The following is an 18,460-nucleotide window of genomic DNA, read 5'->3' as shown; positions in this document are numbered from 1 at the left end:
GCGGAGGAGCCTCGGGGACTCCCGGCCTCGCCTCCTTCCTTCCTTCCTTCCTCCCGGCCCAGCGGCGGGCAGGTGAGCCGCACCGGCGCCTCCCCTCCCCTCCCCTCCCCTCCCCTCCCGGCAACCCCCCCACCCCCGCCATGCCCAGCAGCCCCCCCCCGGGCCAGAGGGGCCGCCCCCACCGCCCCCCCATCCGCCGTCACGACAGGCTTCCCCCGTCACGACATCGCCCCCCACCCCCCCAGTCGTGCCCCGGTTCCCTCCTCCCAGCATCCTCAGCGCGCCTCCCCACCGGGGCCCCCTCCCCACAATACCCACCACCGGAGCCGCCCCCGCCCCCGCCCCCGCCGGCCCCGCTCCGCGCAGCGCCTGGCATCCAACGAGCAGGGTAAAAATTGCTGCCACCATGGTCACACTCAGGCTGAGTTCAGACGACACGCGAATCAACCCCGGGTGTGTTTGCGTGGGAGTAATGGGAACATCATCATCATCATCATCATCATCATCATATATTTTATTTTATTGTATTTACTTTATTTATGACATTTACATACCGCCCCACAGCCGAAGCTCTCTGGGCGGTTTACGACAGTTAAAAATGGTAAACATTAAAAAGTATACAAAATTTTAAAACATAAAAACAACAGTATAGAAACAACAGTATGATTGATTGGTTGATTGATTGCACTTCTATACCGCTCCCATAGCCAGGGCTCTCTGGGCGGTTTACAGAAATTCTAAAATTAAGATAAAAACGAGTCTACAAAATTCTAAAATTCTAAAACACAGAACATACACACATAAAGCATTAAAAACCATTAAAAATACTAAACATGTGGGTGATTAAGATGTGCCGCCACATGCCTGGGCAAAGAGGAAAGTCTTAACCTGGCACTGGAAAGATAACAGCGTTGGCATCATCATAATAGTTACCCGCCTCTCCCTCCGGATCAAGGCAGTGGGGTACAACATAAATGCAAATGCCATAAAATACATATAATTAAAACATTTAAAACTAATACATTGTTAAAAACAGCACAATATTAAAAGGCGTCTTAAAATTCCAACTGGGTAGGCCTGTCGGAAAAGATCGGTCTTTATGGCTTTCTTAAAATCCGGAAGACTGTTAAGTTGACGAATGGGGAAACAACCGTTGATTAGCGTGTCGTCGGAACTCAGCCTAACTCTATAGACACCCAGGCTGAGTTCGGACGACACGCGAATCGTTGGGTTTGTGTGTGACTGAGTTTGGATGACACGCAAATCCACTGGGGTGGGGTAATTGACGTCCGAACTCAGCCCCAGTGTCATGCTTCAATTACAGTGTTTTGTGTCCTGTTTCTTCCAGGTAACCCTTTTCTGATCAACCCTAAATGAGAAGCCCAGGATGGACGAGAAGCCGAGAGGCAGCGGGTTGTCTCCCTCAGCCTCCTCCAGACAAAATGCTTCCCGGAAGAGGGCGAGAGGGGCAGGCGGGAACCCAGGGCTCGCCAGCCAGGCCCCGAAGAAGAAGAAGAGGAGGAAGAAGCAGCCCCTCAAAGCCTCCAGGGCAGCTGCCCCCCATTACCTAGTGCAGGAGACAGACAATGACATGCTGCTAATAATTTCCAACGTGGGCGAGACCCCAGCGTGGCCGCGCCCGAAACACCCGAAGAAGAAGAAGAAGACAACGAAGAAGACAACGAAGAAGACGACGCAGCAGCAGCAAAGGAAGAGGGTAAAGAAGAGGACAGCGAATAAAGGGGAAGAAGTGAAAGGAGAGACTTTGGCAGGCCAGCAGACAGCTGCCGGGGTACTAGGAGAAGAGGAGAGCAAGGCCCCCCCATGTGCCCCCCAGTCAGCCGCGTGGGGGTCCTGGGGCAGCCACCTCCCAGTGGAGATTCTGGTCCAGATCTTCCGGCTTGTGGTGGCATCTGAAGGCTCCGTGCCCTTCCTCTGCAGGTAATCCTGGTGAGCCCCCCGCTATTTTGCTGGAATCTCATAGAATAATCATAGAATCATAGAATAGCAGAGTTGGAAGGGGCCTACAAGGCCATCGAGTTCAACCCCCTGCTCAAGGCAGGAATCCACCCTAAAGCATCCCTGACAGATGGCTGTCCAGCTGCCTCTTGAAGGCCTCTAGTGTGGGAGAGCCCACAACCTCCCTAGGCAGCTGATTCCATTGTCGTACTGCTCTAACAGTCAGGAAGTTTTTCCTGATGTCCAGCTGGAATCTGGCTTCCTTTAACTTGAGCCCGTTATTCCGTGTCCTGCACTCTGGGAGGATCGAGAAGAGATCCTGGCCCTCCTCTGTGTGACAACCTTTTAAGTATTTGAAGAGTGCTCTCATGTCTCCCCTCCGTCTTCTCTTCTCCAGGCTCAACATGCCCAGTTCTTTCAGTCTCTCTTCATAGGGCTTTGTTTCCAGACCCCTGATCATCCTGGTTGCCCTCCTCTGAACACGCTCCAGCTTATCTGCAAATAAATTTGTTACCCACCTCTCCCTCTGGATCAAGGCGGGGTACAACACAAATAAAAACACCATAAAATACATACAACTAATTCAAATGTTTAAAACCAGTGCATTATTAAAAGCAGCACACCTTTAAAAAAGGCATCTTAAAATTCAACTGGGTAGGCCTGCCAGAAGAGATCAGTCTTTATGGCTTTCTTAAATTTTGGAAGACTGTTAAGTTGACGAATCTCTCCCGGCAAGCCATTCCACAAACTGGGAGCGGCAGGAGAAAAGGTCCTCTGGGTAATAGTTGTCAGCCTTGTTTTTGTTGGCTGGAGTAAATTCTTCCCAGAGGACCTGAGTGTGCTGGGCAGATTGTACGGGAGAAGGCGATCCCGCAGGGAGCCTGGACCCAAACCATGTAGGGCTTTAAAGGTGATAACCAACACTTTATACTTCGCCTGGAAACTAATTGGCAGCCAGTGAAGAGATTTTAAAACTGGTGTAATGTGGTCCCCCCTAGGTGTACCGGTGAACAGCCTGGCTGCCATATTTGAACTACTTGAAGTTCTATCATAGAATAGTAGAGTTGGAAGGGACCCACAAGGCCATCAAGTCCAACCCCTTGCTCAGTGCAGGAATCCACCTCAAAGCATACCCAACAGATGGCTGTCTAGCTGCCAGCGAGGCGGTGGATATATGAGGGCTTCACGTCCCCCCGTCGTTCTTCTCCCTAGGATGGCCCGTGTGTGCCGACTCTGGAATGGAGCCGCTTCCAATCCTGTGCTTTGGAAGAAAGTATCTGTTGGGTATTGCTGGGCGACACCTGGGAAAAAATGTCCTCCTGTTCTGGAGAAGAAAGTCCTTGGCACTATGAAGTGGCTCATCGAGAGCAGGTGAAGGTGTTACTCTATGGGAGTTGGTCTCCCTGTCTGTGGGGGAGGTGCGTAGGTCACCCGCCGGATCCCCCTTTCCCCCCCATGGCCGTGACTCTGCCCCACCTGGAACTGGGAATCATTTTGTGCCTGCTTGCTCCTTGCAGATTTTCCCACCTCCAAGACTTTGCTCTCTGTCACTGGAAGAGCCACGTGCCTTTCGTCCTGAACGTGAGTGAAGCCGCGTCCACTCGTTGTTTTAATATTGTGTTGGTTTTATATTCTCTTTTAACTAATTTTATGTATTATATTTTATTTAGTGTTGTTCCCCGCCTTGATCCAGAGGGAGAGGCGGGTAATAAATAGATGATGATGATGATGATAATGATGATGATGCCTTAAGATTGTGTCCCGTTTATCTTGCCTGTGAAGGGTTGAATTTTGGAAGTGGACAAAATGATGCAAAGCAAGACAATAACTAAGTTTTCTTTTATTTTGCAATGCGTTTCCAGTATTATTATTATTCTTAAAGTATAGAATACGTGGATACCTGAAGGGAACTGCATTCTGCCAGCTAATCTCCCTTTCCTGACCTGATTTTTTCAGGAAATCGGCAATTCCTGCCCGCTCCTTGCATCTCTCAAGTTGTCCCATTGCAGTGGAATAACCACTGAATCTCTGTGCACGCTGGCTGGATGCTGCCCACAGCTGAAAAGTCTGAATTTGCAGAATTCCCAGGTGAGTGCTCGCTGTGCTCAGCCACTGCGCTTTGTGAGGAGGGTCAGAGGGCAATCTCAGCAAGCCGGGCTGGGTCAGCATCCGAGGGTAAGTCCTGCCGAGGTTCAGCATGGATTGGCTGCAGGGGCGGCACCAGAAACACTCTCTTCCTAGAGATGTTGGACGGTGACACATGCCTTAGTTACATCCTGATTGGATTACTGTAACACGCTCTACGTGGGGCTGCCTTTGAAGAGTGTTCAGAAACTTCAGCTTGTTCAAGGAGCTACAACCAGAGTGTGGACCGGGGCTGGTTACAGGGAGCGTACAGCCCCCCTGTTAAAACAGCTCCACTGGCTTCCTGTCTGTTTCCAGGCACAATTCAAAGTACTGCTTATGTCCTATAAAGCCCTATACGGCAGGGGTCCAGATTCTCTGAAAGACCGTATTCTGTGCTTTGAGATCTTCTGGGGAAGCCCTCCTTTCAGTCCCACCATCATCGCAGGCGCACTTGGTGGGAACATGAGAGAGGGCCTTCTCGGTGGCTGCTCCAGTGCTCTGGAACTCTCTTCCCAGGGAAACTAGCCTGGCTCCCTCCTTGATGGGCTTTCGGAGACAGGCAAAAACTTTTTTGTTCCGGCAAGCCTCTGGCGATTAATCTGGGCCTCTGTCTGTGCTAAGGACTTTTAAAATTGTTGTGTGTTTTAAATGTATCTGTTTTAAATTTTGCAATGCTGCCTTGAGGCCCGCCCAGTATTAGGCAAAAGGCGGGATACAAAAATTATAACAATTATTAATAATTAGATAATATCTTCTGTGTTCCCAGGTTGACTCTTCAGCGGTACTCAGATTTCTGGAAGCTGCCGGCTCTCGGATCCAGCACATGTGGTTGACCTACAGCAGCCGAATGAGTGCTATCATTGCTGTGCTCTTGGTAAATGTACCTGAAGGCCCTTGTGTGGATGGACTGTCTTGCCACAGGGTGACCTGTGTACCTCTGGATGGGGAGCGAACCGGCCTTAGGAGTCAGTGCAAGGGGATCTGGAAGCACTGCTGCTCCTACTGCTAATAAATAATAATATAATACATTCATTTCTTACACACCTCTCCCTCTGGATCGAGGCCCTCGATATCTGGACTGCCTGTCTGGGTGGGGGCTGTATGGCACAGTTTTTTGCTGGTTTGTATTCTACATGGAGGGCAGGTTGCAGAAGGTGGTGACACAGGGTTACTCTTCAGTTCCTTGGCTTCTGTCCTTCGGCTGGGGCATTGGAACTCTTTCAGCCCGAGGGCCAAATTCAGCTCTAGAGAAGCCCACAAGGGCCAGAAGCCAGCAGTTAGGCCTCATCTAGAGTATTGCGTCCAGTTCTGGGCTCCACAATTCAAGAAGGACGCAGACAAGCTGGAGCGTGTTCAGAGGAGGGCAACCAGGATGATCAAGGGTCTGGAAACAAAGCCCTATGAAGAGAGACTGAAAGAACTGGGCCTGTTTAGCCTGGAGAAGAGAAGATGGAGGGGAGACATGAGAGCACGCTTCAAATACTTCAAAGGTTGTCCCATGTAGGAGGGCCAGGATCTCTTCTCTATCCTCCCAGAGTGCAGGACACGGAATAACGGGCTCAAGTTAAAGGAAGCCAGATTCCAGCTGGACATCAGGAAAAACTTCCTGACTGTTAGAGCAGTACGACAATGGAATCAGTTACCTAGGGAGGTGGTGGGCTCTCCCACACTAGAGGCCTTCAAGAGGCAGCTGGACAAGCATCTGTCGGGGATGCTTTAGGGTGGATTCCTGCCTTGAGCAGGGGGTTGGACTCGATGGCCTTGTAGGACCCTTCCAACTCTGCTATTCTATGATATGACAGTGCCAAAAGCAAAAAAGGCGGCAGCAGGGGCAGCGTTACCAAAACTACTGACATATTTTAACTTAAAGCCATCACTGTGAGTAACAAACTCTTAGGAGAGGTGAATGAGGTGGGGTAGGGTTAAGGACTGCATAGCGGCTGGTGGGTGTGCAGGATCAGGGCTTCTTCCGGAGTCCACGCTTTTAACTAGTCAGGCGGGGCGCCACTGCCTTCCCTGTAGCCGTCTGTGTCTGACTTTGCTTTCCAGAGCGGTGTCTGCCCAGAACTGCAGCTTCTAGAGGTGAACATGGAAATTGAGCAAAGCACCCAGCACTTCCAGCTGCCCATTGAACAGCTGCAGGCCGCCTGCCCGCAGTTGCAGGTGCGTGTTGTCTAACTCGGGGTCCCCTGAGTCTGGTGGGTTGGAGATCGTGGGGCCGTGAGGGGATTGTCTCGTCTTGTTCTGCCATGGCATGGATTTCTTGATTAGGTGGTCTGGAGTCTTTACGTTCATCCTCGTTCTTTGCATGTAGAGTCCCGTGCCCCGGATTCTGTGGAACAGTGTTTTTGTTGTTCTTATTTATTACCTTTATATACCGCCTCATAGCCGAAGCTCTCAGGGAGGTTTACAAAGATTAAAACATGGAACATTTAAAAACAGATGTACAAAATTTAAAACCATAAAAACAGATTGCATACAATATCCATCTATTCAGGGTCAGTTTAAAAACTCAACATATGCTGTTAAATGCCTGGGAGAAGAGACAAGTCTTGACCTGGCACCGAAAAGATGACAATGTTGGTGCTAGGCAAGCCTTGTCGGGGAGATCGTTCCATAAATGCGGGGCCACCACTGAAAAGGCCCTCCCCCTTGTTCGTTTGTATGAAGGAGGAACTGATGGGTGAAGATTTTCTATTAGGGAAAGGGCTCTGTGCTTGGTAGCTTCCTATGTTTAAAATTATTTGGAATAATAAATTGTTTTATTTATTTATTAAAAACATTTCTATACCGCCCAATAGCCGGAGCTCTCTGGGCGGTTCACAAAAATTAAGATCTGGGCAGCCGCTTCTAAGTTCCAGGATCTCTTCTCGATCTTCCCAGAGTGCAGGACACAGAATAATGGGCTCAAGTTAAAGGAAGCCAGATTCCAGCTGGACATCAGGAAAAACTTCCTGACTGTTAGAGCAGTACGACAATGGAATCAGTTACCTAGGGTGGTTGTGGGCTCTCCCACACTAGAGGCCTTCAAGAGGCAGCTGGACAACCCTCTGTCAGGGATGCTTTAGGGTGGATTCCTGCCTTGAGCAGGGGGTTGGACTCGATGGCCTTGTAGGCCCCTTCCAACTCTGCTATTCTGTGATTCTATGATTCTATAAGTCTTTCCTCGCTCTCCTGACGTCGCTGCGTTGTTCCTCCCTTCCAGGTGTTGCGTTTGCTCAACATCATCTCTTACCCAAAGCCCACCCCCTCCTCAGCCCCCAAATTCCTGGGCTTCCCGCAGCTGGAGGAGCTGTGCCTGGCCACGACGTCGTTCTCCTTAGTGGATGACAACATGCTACGGCGGATCCTGTGCGCTTCGAGGCGGCTCCGCGTGCTCGACCTGCGCGGCTGCTTCCGCGTGACGCCCAAGGGGCTGGATCTGCTTCCGTGTCCAGGTGGGTGGAGAAGGGCCAGGCGCCCTGCGCACCCTCTGCGCCACTTTTGGGGCATCTCTGGCCATAGTCCCATCACCCAGGCTCCGAATACACACGTTGGCAGAACAGCTTGCTTAAACCAGTGTCTGACCCTGTGCAATGTATTGCATATCACTTGGAGGCTTGGCCCAATTTTAAGAACTTAACAGAAGAAGAACCTTGCTGGCTCAGACCAAGGGTCCATCTTGTCAAGTACTAGACAATGGAACCAGTGACCTAGGGAGGTTGTGGGCTCTCCCACACTAGAGGCATTCAAGAGGCAGCTGGACAGCCATCTGTCAGGGATGCTTTAGGGTGGATTCCTGCATTGAGCAGGGGGTTGGACTTGATGGCCTTGTAGGCCCCTTCCAACTCTGCTATTCTATGATTCTGTGATTCTACTCTGTCCACACAGTGGGCTCTGTCCACACCAGCTGCCCCAATGGGAGACCCACAAGCAGGACATGAAAGCTGCAGCATCCTCCCCCCCTCCATGTTCCCCAGCAACTGGTGTATTATTATTATTATTATTATTATTATTATTATTATTATTATTATTATTTATATCCCACCTTTTCCCCAGTACTGGGGCTCAAGGGTGTTTACAAGATTAAAACATACAAATACAAATTACAAAAGTTAAAATAGAATTAAACCTACCGTAAAATTAAAAACATGTTAAAATGCTTTTAAAAACTGTAACAGGTTAAAAGTGGGGGTGGGGATCCAATACATTAACACAGGTCCAGGATAGTTCCAAAAGCCTACTGATACAAAAAAGTTTTTGCCTGCCTCCAAAACCGTAGCACAGAGGGAGCCAGCCTAGCTTCCCCGGGAAGGGAGTTCCAGAGCCTTGGAGCAGCCACCAAGAAGGCCCTGTCCCGCGTACCCATCAGGCGTGCCTGGGATGTTGGTGGGACTGAGAGAAAGGCCTCTGCAGAAGATCTCAGAGCACGGGCAGGTTCAGGAGGGAGAGTACGGTCTTTCAGATAACCTGGACCCGAGCCGTGGTGTATGTCAGCATACTCCCACTGAGCCTGGAAGAACGCACGATGTGGCCTTATACTGAGTTTGGCCTTTCAGCTTATTTGAATTTGACGGCCCTGTGCTGAGGGCTGTTCCCTCGAGAGAGCCCCCCCTTCCTTCCTTCCGCCTTGGCCACCGGCCTCCAACGCGCCTCATACCTACTGCAAAGGGCTGCTGTCGCTACGCTGCTCCTTCCTAACGCCAGGCGTTTCCTGCAGATCTGGAGCAGCTCTACCTGGGCTTGTACTGCACGGCCAACCACCTGCGCCTGCCCCTCGAAGGAAGCCCCCTCATCACCTGGAAGTGGAATCACAGCCTGCGAGAGCTGGACTTGACCGGCCAGTGTTTCAACGAGTCTGACCTGGAGCAGGCGATGGCTGCCTTCACCCAGGGAGAGGGCGCCAGAGGGGAGCCGGTCCTGCGTTCCCTCAACCTCACTGGGACCAAGATTGCCCTCAGTACTGTCAGGTGAGGCAGACGGGGGTCCCTGGAGGACTTTCCCTTTCTCTCCCCATGCTAGGATTCAACCCCCTTTCTTGCTCTCTTCAGCTTGTAACAAAAAACGAGGTCGGGCCGGGGGCGGGGGGGGAGAGAGAATCCTGTATGCTGTGTTGACCTCACTGGAGGAAAGGCAGGATAGCAATACTACAAACGAGAAAGATCTTGGAATTGTTGTAGATCTCAAGCTGAATATGAGCCAACAGTGTGATATGGCTGCAAGAAAGGCCAATGCTATTTTGGGCTGCATTAATAGAAGTATAGCTTCCAAACCACGTGAGGTACTGGTTCCCCTCTATTCAGCCCTGGTTAGGCCTCATCTAGAGTATTGCGTCCAGTTCTGGGCTCCACAATTCAAGAAGGACGCAGATAAGCTGGAGCGTGCTCAGAGGAGGGCAACCAGGATGATCAGGGGTCTGGAAACAAAGCCCTATGAGGAGAGACTGCAAGAACTGGGCATGTTTAGCCTGGAGAAGAGAAGATGGAGGGGAGACATGAGAGCCCTCTTCAAAGACTTCAAAGGTTGTCACACAGAGGAGGGCCAGGATCTCTTCTCCATCCTCCCAGAGTGCAGGACACGGAATAACGGGCTCAAGTTAAAGGAAGCCAGATTCCGGCTGGACATCAGGAAAAGCTTCCTGACTGTTACAGCAGTACGACAATGGAATCCATAACCTAGGGAGGTGGTGGGCTCTCCCACACTAGAGGCCTTCAAGAGGCAGCTGGACGACCATCTGTCCGGGATGCTTTAGGGTGGATTCCTGCATTGAGCAGGAGGTTGGACTCGATGGCCTTGTAGGCCCCTTCCAACTCTGCTCTTCTATGATTCTATGATTCTATGATATGTGTGTAAAATAAATAAATAAATTTGGGGAGCTGCTTTGCCTTCCTGGACACAGCGACCACTGTGGTGTCAGGAAGTGGCCTCTGACCACTCTAGGAGAGTTTTATTTATCTATTTACTTACGCAAACCCTTCACAGTAAAGGCATTTCCAGGAAACCTTAGAGCAGCCTTCCTTAACCTGGGGCGCTCCAGATGTGTTGGACTGCAACTCCCAGAATGCCCCAGCCAGCTGGCTGGGGCATTCTGGGAGATGCAGTCCAACACATCTGGAGCGCCCCAGGTTGAGGAAGGCTGCCTTAGAGCATACATCTAAATCAATTTTTTTCAGTAATAATGACACTACGAGACAATAACAGAAACAATCAAACCCGTTTTTGTCACAAATTAAAAGGCCTTTGCCTGGCACCAAAAAGGCAACAGTACGATCTGGTTCTCATGACACCACAGCCCACCATGGCTTCATTTACCTGTGGGAGTTGTTGTGTTGTGTCGGGTGCCCGCAAACATCATTCTTGCATGGCGCCCATGGGTGCCTGGCTTGCTGCAGCTTCTGAACTTAGGTGGCAGCAGTTGTCTGAGGGTTAGATCACCCCAAAACAAACTGTGGGTTATTTGAGGGTTATCTAACCCTCAAACAACCCCTGCTACTTAGCTAGGGCTGACATATTCAAAATGGCAGCCAGCACATGCCCCAGGGCCCCGAGGGTTCATTAACCCACAATAGCTTGTGATGTACAAACTGGCCCTATAAGTGCTAGTGAGCCTCTGTGGAGAGACCGTTCCACAAATGGACACCAAACTTAGACAATTCTGCTGTTGTCGTTTGAATTCATGCCATGGCGCGGGAGAGGTCTGCCTGCAGGTCCCACCACAGAGCGCTTACAAGTAGAGCCTGAGAATTTCTTCGGGGCTCTCTTGCCTGCTCCGTAAGGAACAGCTACTGCGGGGAAGTGAAAATGAGGTTCTTTCTGTCGCCCCAGTTGGTGAGAGGGTGTAATCGTGGATGACCTGAGGCGGTTTACAGATTTTTTAAAAATCAGAGCAGATAAACTCAGGTCTTTGAGATAAAGGCGCTGTGTGCCAGAAATTGGAGGAAAAGAAATACATTTCCGAGAAAGGTTAATACGGTTAGACAAAAAGTGCCGTGCGAAACAGCTTGGATTAAAGTATCAAATGAAATAGCTGTGACGTACAAAAGGCAAAATTAGCAGCAGTTTGAATTGCTACTTAGCTCCGTAAAGGCCCTTATGTAAACGCCCCCCAATCTAGACCAGTTTAATTCAGTTCCTAAAGTTTCCAACTTTATAGCAGTGGAACCCTAAAGGTTTGGGTGGGAAATGAAAAGTAACGTTATAAGCTCCCCCTCCCAAGCAGAGTTCTGAGGAACAGTCTGTCATGGACCCAAATTCAGGGGACAGTCTGTTCCCTGCACCTCTATGGACGAGGAGGTGCAGGGAACGCTGATCAGATTTGCAGATGACACAAAATTGGGTGGGATAGCTAATACCCTGGAAGACAGAAACAAACTTCAAAGTGATCTTGATAGGCTGGAGTGCTGGGCTGAAAACAACAGAATGAAATTTAATCGGGATAAATGTCAAGTTCTACATTTAGGGAATAGAAACCAAAGGCACAGTTACAAGATGGGGGATATTTGGCTCAGCAATAACACCAAACGAGAAGGATCTTGGAATTGTTGTAGATCGCAAGCTGAATAGGAGCCAACAGTGCGATATGGCTGCAAGAAAGGCCAATGCTATTTTGGGCTGCATGAATAGAAGTATAGCTTCCAAATCCCGTGAGGTACTGGTTCCTCTCTATTTGGCCCTGGTTAGGCCTCATCTAGAGTATTGCGTCCAGTTCTGGGCTCCACAATTCAAGAATGATGCAGACAAGCTGGAGCGTGTTCAGAGGAGGGCAACCAGGATGATCAGGAGTCTGGAAACAAAGCTCTATGAAGAGAGACTGAAAGAGCTGGGCATGTTTAGCCTGGAGAAGAGAAGATTGAGGGGAGACATGAGAGCACTCTTCAAATACTTAAAAGGTTGTCACACAGAGGAGGGCCAGGATCTCTTCTCGATCCTCCCAGAGTGCAGGACATGGAATACCAGGCTCAAGTTAAAGGAAGCCAGATTCCAGCTGGACATCAGGAAAACCTTCCTGACTGTTAGAGCAGTACGACAATGGAATCAGTTGCCTGGTGAGGTTGTGGGCTCTCCCACCCTCGAGGCCTTCAAGAGGCAGCTGGACAAGCATCTGTCGGGGATGCTATAGGGTGGATTCCTGCATTGAGCAGGGGGTTGGACTCGATGGCCTTGTAGGCCCCTTCCAACTCTGCTATTCTATGATTCTATGAAATGAAGATCAGAAGAGACCGATCCCAAGGTCAGGTACAGGATCCAGCAAAGTTCAGATAGGAAAAATTAAACCAGGTAGAAAGCGGAGACAATTTTTTTGAAAAGAAAAAAAGTGGTGAAGTTTGAGCTTTACCACTGAGTAAAATGAAATCAAATCAAATATTTGGAGTGGGGTGGGGGGACTGGATCTGCTCTGTGCTGGGCAGGAGCGAAGTGCCTAGTTCCAAAAGGATAGCTCAGAAAATGTGGCCAGGAGCCGCTTCAGAAAGTGAACGAGGGGTCTGGCCCTTGCCTCTTCCCTCAAAAACAAGGCAAGAAGCAAATTATGGCCCAAAATGCCCCCCCCCCCAAACAAGCCAAAATCTCTTCTCAAGAACTGAAGCTAAACAAAGAGGAAAAATAGGTTGAACAAAAAGAAAAAAGTGAGTTGCTCTACTGGGGCGCAGTTGCTTTTTGATCCACTGACACCCCTAAATTTTCCTAACTTCTGATTGGCCTTTTTCCTTCTCGCTTGCCTCAACTGGAATTTGGTTCTGGATGAATGAATTACGTGGTGGGGGGCAGAAACCCGCAAGAACAGTTTCCCATTGTTTTAGGAGATTGGCGTAACCTAACCCTTATGAGGGGACAGGGGAACGCTCCGGGCCCATGGAGCCGCTAGTCACAGGGAGGAGCAATGCTAACTTTCCCTCAGACCCTATTGTTCAATGGCTTTTCCCGAATCTCAGACTCTGGGCAACGAAACCTCTTTGCCCTCGAGGAAAGGCATTCCTGAACCAAAGTTTTATTCCCATTCTGTTCCATGCTTCCCTTGTAAGTCCTTCGGTCTCCAACACCTGTACCCCCAAAAGGGGCCTGAGCTGCGACTTTTAGTTTGCGTAGGGCGCCGGTTAAGCTGGAAGCAGCCCGAATCGCTCACTGCCAAACCTGTGCTGTGTACAAATGGAGAGTCCCGGGCAGCCTTTGGAGGCTACTGCCAAAGCAGGCCTCCATCTGCCTGGAAGGTAAGTGAGCCCTGGGAGCCTCCCTCTAGGGCAGCCTTCCTCAACCTGGGGCGCTCCAGATGTGTTGGACTGCATCTCCCAGAATGCCCCAGCCAGCTGGCTGGGGCATTCTGGGAGTTGTAGTCCAACACATCTGGAGCGCCCCAGGTTGAGGAAGGCTGCTCTAGGGCCAGAGCAGCATGTCCAGCAAGATCCACCTGCTGGCAGGCCTGACCAGCTTTTCCGCCCCACCCCCGGGCCCCTATGGGAGGCCAGACACTTCCCTAGTTGGTGGGGATGATGGTTGCACTCCCTTCCCATTTGTGAAGGCTGCTCACACTACTTCAGCCTCTTTCCCTGGTGCCTTTTTCATTGGTTGGGCCAGGGCGCTAGCTGTGAAGCTGCTGGTGTTGTGTACTTTTTCCCCAAGGTTTCGGATTGTTCGGGGCTGTGGGCATTGGGGAGCAAGCTCAGCCCTCTCGAGGCTTTGGGGTCCGGACTACATTTCCTCATGCTTCTGCCCTTGGCATCAGGAGAGGCGTTCCCCCACGCTAGCAGGCATGGGGCGCTGAGTGCCTGGCTAACACAAATCCCTTCTCTCTCTCTCCTCCTCATCCCCGCATCTCACAAGGACCCTGATTGCCAGCTGCTCCACTCTCAGCTACCTCAACTTGTCGTCCTGCCGCCATTTGCCGCGGGGCACGAAGAAGGTGTACCGGGGCTATGAGGAGATCCGCCAGTGTTTGCACCAGCTCGTCTCCAGCTCAGAGGAGCCGGGCAGACCAGGGGAGACCACGTAAGCTGCCTTTTCCGGGATCCTGCAGTACCGCCGCCAGTAAATCCATGCCTTGGCAGGCCAGGTTCCCTTCCGCAGCTTTTCCGCATCCGCACCTTTCCTGGATGGATCCTGCACTTTTGCCAGGGCGGCTGTCGCTCTTCCCCGTGCAAGGCACCGAGGATACTGGGCAGCGAAGAGCCTGGCGGGTTCTCCCTGCCCCACGGGAAGGGAAATGCTCAGGATGCTACACCCGCCGTTTTTGTACCTTATGTCTGTTGTGTTTTCTAGAGTTTGTAGATCCAAGCTCCTCCAGAATAAAAGGGGTTTGTTATTTCCACCTTGAGTGTGACCTTCTTCATCTCTCTGGGTGTGGAGTGGGCGGGCGGGTGGTTGGGTGGGTGCGTGCATGGGCTGACCACTCCAAAGAGGAGCTGCTCCTTATTCTGGCACGTTGCGCTAAGCTCCTTCCGCTTCCTGAAAGGAAACCAGATTCCAGCTGGACATCAGGAAAAACTTCCTGACTGTTAGAGCAGTACGACAATGGAATCAGTGACCTAGGGAGGTTGTGGGCTCTCCCACACTAGAGGCATTCAAGAGGCAGCTGGACAACCATCTGTCAGGGATGCTTTAGGGTGGATTCCTGCACTGAGCAGGGGGTTGGACTCGATGGCCTTGCAGGCCCCTTCCAACTCTGCTATTCTACGATTCTTTGACTGGAGGCAGTCTTCTCTTCTCCAGGCTAAACATGCCCAGTCCTTTCAGTCTCTCTTCATAGGGCTTTGTTTCCAGTATCCGAGGCAGTGAGCCTGTGTGCACCAGTTGCCTGGGAACATGGGCGGGAGGGTGCTGTTGCACCATGTCCTGCTTGTTCATCCCTGGCTGATTGGCCACTGTGTGAACAGAGTGCTGGACTGGATGGACCCTGGGTCTGTTCCAGCATCAGGGCACTTCTGATGTTCTTATGCTCTTAAACTTCCTTTTCCATGACAAAAATTGCCTTCACCATTTTGTCAAAGGCAGACCTCTTCTCACATTCACTAAGGATGCAAAAATACGTGGATTGTGAATATTGGGCACAGAATTCCAAATGATCTTGAGTGACCTGCACAACTAGGCAGAGAGTAGAAAATTAAAATCACTTCATTCATTTTCCTCTTTGTATACTTCGCTTTTCTTGCCTGACGGAAACTCAAGGCTCCTAACAACAGCAAAGGAACACTAAGATAGCATCAAAGCCTCTGCTTAATAATGGGCGTGGCGTGGCTGCTGTTAAAGTCATTGAAATCAATGGGACTTCATAGAGCTTAACACTGGCTGGATTGTGCGTAGGAGCAATAAAATAAATCCATCCTAAATCAACGCAAACAAGTTGATGGCCACAACAGCAACAGAGTGCCACCCGCCAAAGGAGATGAACAAAGCACCCAAGTTTGAAAGGTCAGCCAGGGAGCAGCATTTATTTATTTATTTATTTATTTATTTATTTATTTATTACTTCAGGTAATGCTCTAGATAAGATGCCATGTGAGTCTGTGGTTCAGAAGTCCGAGGCCATTTCATGCGCTATCAGTAGGAGCCGTGCATGCACCTCAGCCCTCCATAAAAAGACTTCATGAGGAATCGGGAATTCAGTTCTACCTGTGGAGGTAATAGGCCTTGTCACAGGTATCTCACCTGCTAGGACTGACATTCTGGCCGAGGAGACCAGTGAGGAGGCAGGCCAGTGACCATGTTTAGCCTGGAGAAGAGAAGATTCAGGGGAGACATGAATTTAATAGGGATAAATGCCAAGTTCTACATTTAGGAAAGAGAAACCAAAGGCACAGTTACAAGATGGGGAGTACTTGGCTCAGCAATACTACAAACGAGAAGATCTTGGAAGTGTTGTAGATCGCAAGCTGAATAGGAGCCAACAGTGCGATATGGCTGCAAGAAAGGCCAATGCTATTTTGGGCTGCATTAATAGAAGTATAGCTTCCAAAGCACGTGAGGTACTGGTTCCTCTCTATTCGGCCCTGGTTAGGCCTCATCTAGAGTATTGCATCCAGTTCTGGGCTCTACAATTCAAGAAGGACGCAGACAAGCTGGAGCGTGTTCAGAGGAGGGCAACCAGGAGGATCAGGAGTCTGGAAACAAAGCCCTATGAAGAGAGACTGAAAGAACTGGGCATGTTTAGCCTGGAGAAGAGAAGATTGAGGGGAGACATGAGAGCACTCTTCAAATACTTGAAAGGTTGTCCCACAGAGGAGGGCCAGGATCTCTTCTCGGTCCTCCCAGAGTGCAGGACACGGAATAACGGGCTCAAGTTAAAGGACGCCAGGTTCCAGCTGGACATCAGGAAAAACTTCCTGTTAGAGCAGTACGACAATGGAATCAGTTACCTAGGGAGGTTGTGGGCTCTCCCACCCTAGAGGCCTTCAAGAGGCAGCTGGACAACCATCTGTCAGGGATGCTTTAAGGTGGATTCCTGCATGGAGCAGGGGGTTGGGACTCGATGGCCTTGCAGGCCCGTTCCAATTCTGCTATTCTATGCTTCTATGGTCATGCAGGTTGGACACTTGGCTCATCAGGTCTTTCAAAAACCCACACAAGGCTGGCTGGGCGCCTCCCTGATCTTGCCAGTGGCTGGCATTAAACATGGGCGTTGGCCGTCACTTGTCCGGAGGGATGTTGGGAAGGTGTCAGGACGGCACAGAATGTGAAAGGTTAGGACGGAAGGCTCCAGGGCCCCCTAGGTCTCATCTACGATGGAGGTCTGGGCACGCTGAGCGTGTGCAGATGTTGGAAGGTGATGGCAACAGTAGCCCCCCTGAACCCTCCAAGGGTGGGACAATAATAATAATAATAATAATAATGAAAATAATAATAATAATAATAATAATAATAATAATAATAATAATAATAATTTTTATTTCTAACCCGCCCCTCTATCCTGATCGAGGCGGGGAACAACAACAAGACACAGGTTTAGGATGAACACCTGGAAGCATTTCCTGGCTGCAAGAGCAGTCTGGCCACAGAAGAGCTTGCCTAGGGGGGCTGTGGAATGTCACCCCTTTCATTGGGAGGGATGGTTGGGCAGGCCCCTGTCCAGCATGCTTTACGTAGGAGTGGGATATTTATTTTTGGGATTGGTTGGCCTAGGCGATCGATTGGCTCTCTTATCCCAGCCTTCTCCAACCTGGTGCCCTCCAGATGTGCAGCACTGCAACTCCCAGCCAGCATGGCCAATGCTCTCTGAGAATGCTGGGAGATGCAGTCCAACACATCTGGAGGGCACTGGGTTGGAGAAGGCTGCCTTACGCATTGCCTGGAGTTGTTAGAGTTGCCTCTATCTTGATAGTTTCCCCCAGGGAACCCTGGGTAGCGTGCACCTCCTGCTCTAGGAGCCGCCCGTGTGGCATGGAACTCCGCAAGCTCTCTGAACGTGGCCACCACTGATTTATAAGCAGCTTCTGCACAACTGGGAAAACGTGTGAATGACTCCACCGTGTCCTTCGTTCTACTGGGCGGCTGATTCTCTGGGGGAGACTCCTGCTGCTGGGCCCTGTCCATACGGCCGGGTCATGAAAAATACCTAGGTTACCTGGAACGTTTTGGGAATAGAAAAACGCAGCAGCAACACATTGTTTCAGGAAGCATGCAAACCAGGGTCTCAGAGATCACTTAGTCCCACCCCTTGGTCAAGGCAGGCTCTGCGGGGCAGGGGGCAACTACACCCTCCCTGACAGAAGGCCACCCAGCTGCTGCTTCAATCCCTCCAGTGAAGGAGAACCCACCACCTCTTCAGGCTGTCTGGTCCACTGCTCACGGTTAGGAAGTTTTCCCTAGCTTTTAGCTGGAATCTGCTTCCCTGCAATTTCTGCCTGTTGGATTTATTTATTTATTTATTTATTTATTTATTTATTTGTTTATTTATTTATTTATTTATTTATTTATTGCATTTCTATACAGCCCAATAGTCCTTCCCTCTGGAGCACCAGAGAACTAAAGTCAATGTGGGCCTGCCAAAGGCGAGTGTGCGCCTGGCGCTTTGCTCGGAGAAGGAACGCAGGGCAGGCAGCCTGAATCACAGTTCGGTTGAGGGCAGGGAAAACAACCCGGCTCTCACATTTCTACTCTTCGATCTTTGACCCTGCTTAATTGCTTGTTTAGATTTTCTCTAGTTTTTTATTCCTGCTGGTTTTATCGCCCTGATTGGCCCTGTGTGGCGCAGAGTGGTAAGCGGCAGTTACCGCAGCCGAAACTCTCCCCACGGCCTGAGTTCGATCCCAGTGGAAGCTGGTTCTCAGGCAGCCGGCTCAGGTCGACTCAGCCTTCCATCCTTCCGAGGTCGGTAAAACGAGTATCCAGCTAGCTGGGGGAAAGATAACTGCGACTGGGGAAGGCCATGGCGAACCACCCCGCTACACAGTCTGCCAAGAAAACGTCA

At 50.5% G+C, this 18,460-nt stretch overlaps 1 protein-coding gene across 1 annotated transcript; it reads left to right on the top strand.

Moving 5' to 3' along the window:
• Positions 1-24: 24 nt before the first annotated feature.
• Positions 25-14,366, top strand: FBXL6 (F-box and leucine rich repeat protein 6). Its single transcript, XM_063131247.1, has 10 exons — positions 25-72; positions 1,349-1,941; positions 3,172-3,330; positions 3,477-3,540; positions 3,916-4,047; positions 4,853-4,960; positions 6,136-6,249; positions 7,292-7,523; positions 8,786-9,035; positions 13,882-14,366. Exons 2-10 carry the CDS (start codon positions 1,388-1,390, stop codon positions 14,048-14,050), a joined length of 1,782 nt encoding a protein of 593 aa, XP_062987317.1. The 5' UTR covers positions 25-72; positions 1,349-1,387; the 3' UTR covers positions 14,051-14,366.
• Positions 14,367-18,460: the final 4,094 nt, after the last annotated feature.

This window comes from Elgaria multicarinata, chromosome 7, assembly GCF_023053635.1.
Source record: "Elgaria multicarinata webbii isolate HBS135686 ecotype San Diego chromosome 7, rElgMul1.1.pri, whole genome shotgun sequence".
Taxonomy (NCBI): domain Eukaryota; kingdom Metazoa; phylum Chordata; class Lepidosauria; order Squamata; family Anguidae; genus Elgaria; species Elgaria multicarinata.
The sequence above is the reverse complement of the archived record's forward strand: the minus strand, read 5'-3'. Positions and strand labels throughout refer to the sequence as shown.

Coding starts and splice junctions, on each gene's coding strand:
- FBXL6 (XM_063131247.1), top strand. CDS start 1,388: ATGGACGAGAAGCCGAGAGGCAGCGGGTTGTCTCCCTCAGCCTCCTCC. Junction 4,961..6,135: donor CTATCATTGCTGTGCTCTTG/GTAAATGTACCT, acceptor TTTGCTTTCCAG/AGCGGTGTCTGCCCAGAACT. Junction 6,250..7,291: donor CCGCCTGCCCGCAGTTGCAG/GTGCGTGTTGTC, acceptor CCTCCCTTCCAG/GTGTTGCGTTTGCTCAACAT.